This window comes from Protobothrops mucrosquamatus, unplaced genomic scaffold (genome assembly GCF_001527695.2).
Source record: "Protobothrops mucrosquamatus isolate PMUCROS unplaced genomic scaffold, P.Mucros_1.0 scaffold6715, whole genome shotgun sequence".
NCBI lineage: Eukaryota > Metazoa > Chordata > Lepidosauria > Squamata > Viperidae > Protobothrops > Protobothrops mucrosquamatus.
In genome coordinates this window covers 1-1,223 of record NW_015392532.1, presented here as the reverse complement: position 1 = coordinate 1,223, position 1,223 = coordinate 1, and the positions used below count along the sequence as shown (strand labels likewise).

The 1,223-nt window shown below is 43.7% G+C and overlaps 1 protein-coding gene across 1 annotated transcript in view; it reads right to left on the bottom strand.

The window, feature by feature from the left end:
• The window catches only part of LOC107300338 (potassium voltage-gated channel subfamily KQT member 1-like), a gene marked incomplete at both ends in the record, with an annotated part of 11,535 nt that extends 10,999 nt beyond the window's left edge, over nt 1-536 (bottom strand). Inside the window, one exon of the mRNA XM_015829672.1 lies at nt 440-536. Coding sequence (XP_015685158.1) covers nt 440-536 — 97 coding nt within the window. The remainder of the gene's footprint in view (nt 1-439) is intronic.
• Between the last annotated feature and the right edge of the window lie 687 nt (nt 537-1,223).

Genomic DNA, 1,223 nt, shown 5'->3' with positions numbered 1-1,223 from the left:
GCCGAGGCGTAGCTGGCAAGCGGCAGAGACGGAGCAGGCCGACCACCAGCTGGCCCAGCCCAAGGGAGGTAAGGCACCCGCCGGAAAAGGGGGAAAAAAATGCCAGACAAAAAAAATGGCGGACAGCCTTGCTTGGCGACCCCCATGAAATGGTCGATCGACCCCAAATGGGGTCCCGACCAACTGGTTGAGAACCACTGGGCTAGCTGATGAGAGCCAAATAGCTCGAAATAGCTATACTAGTCTCCCTTTAACTCTTTGCCAGCGAAAATCTAAATTCACAGGAATAGTTTATCGCAGTAGCGACTTGAGCCTGCAAAACGCTCCTAGACTGGGGCTGAAAGGCAAAAGCAATCATAGCAGTAGACCAGGTGCTCTATTAGACACTTACTATAATATTATATATCTATATATATAATATTCTGCTCACATACGGTACCTGACGATGTATGAAGACCACAGAGCCCAAGAGTCTCCACGTCCCACCTTGCCGATCTACATGAAGCATGCGAAGGATCTGCAGAAACCGGATTCCCCTTAAAAGAGACATGGGAAGAGAAAATGCAGAGTGAGAATGGAGAGCAGCCTTCTTTAGGTGTCAAAGTCTGGAATTAGGAGTGATCGGAGAGACTGGCACTTGTGCTGATACATACCCATCACATTATTATTATTATTATTATTATTATGGATCATCGCACAGTCAGCCAGATGTTCAGATTGGATTTGGCATTTTGTCTACCTATCGAGTCCTTTCCCAGGACCTGGGATAGGCAGATGTGGATGTTTGATGGTATTGCAGATCTCGTCACATTATTATTATTATTATTATTATTATTATTATTATTATTATTATTATTATTATTATTATTATTATTATTATTATTATTACTATGGATCATCGCACAGTCAGCCAGATGTTCAGTCTGGCTTTGGCATTTTGTCTACCTATCGAGTCCTTCCCAAGGACCTGGGATAGGCAGATGTGGATGTTGGATGGTATTACAGATCTCGTTGCAGGATGGAAGCAGTTCCTAGTAAGGCCGCCTTTTGCAATTGACTAATGGCGAATTTGTCAATGCCAATGGTGTTCAAGTGGTACTCCAGTTGTTTTGGGATTGCACCCAAGGCGTCTATGACTATGGGTACTACCCTTGCTTGCCTTTGCCACAGTCTTTCTATTTCTATTTGTAGGTCTTTGTATTTTGTGATCTTCTCCAGTTCTT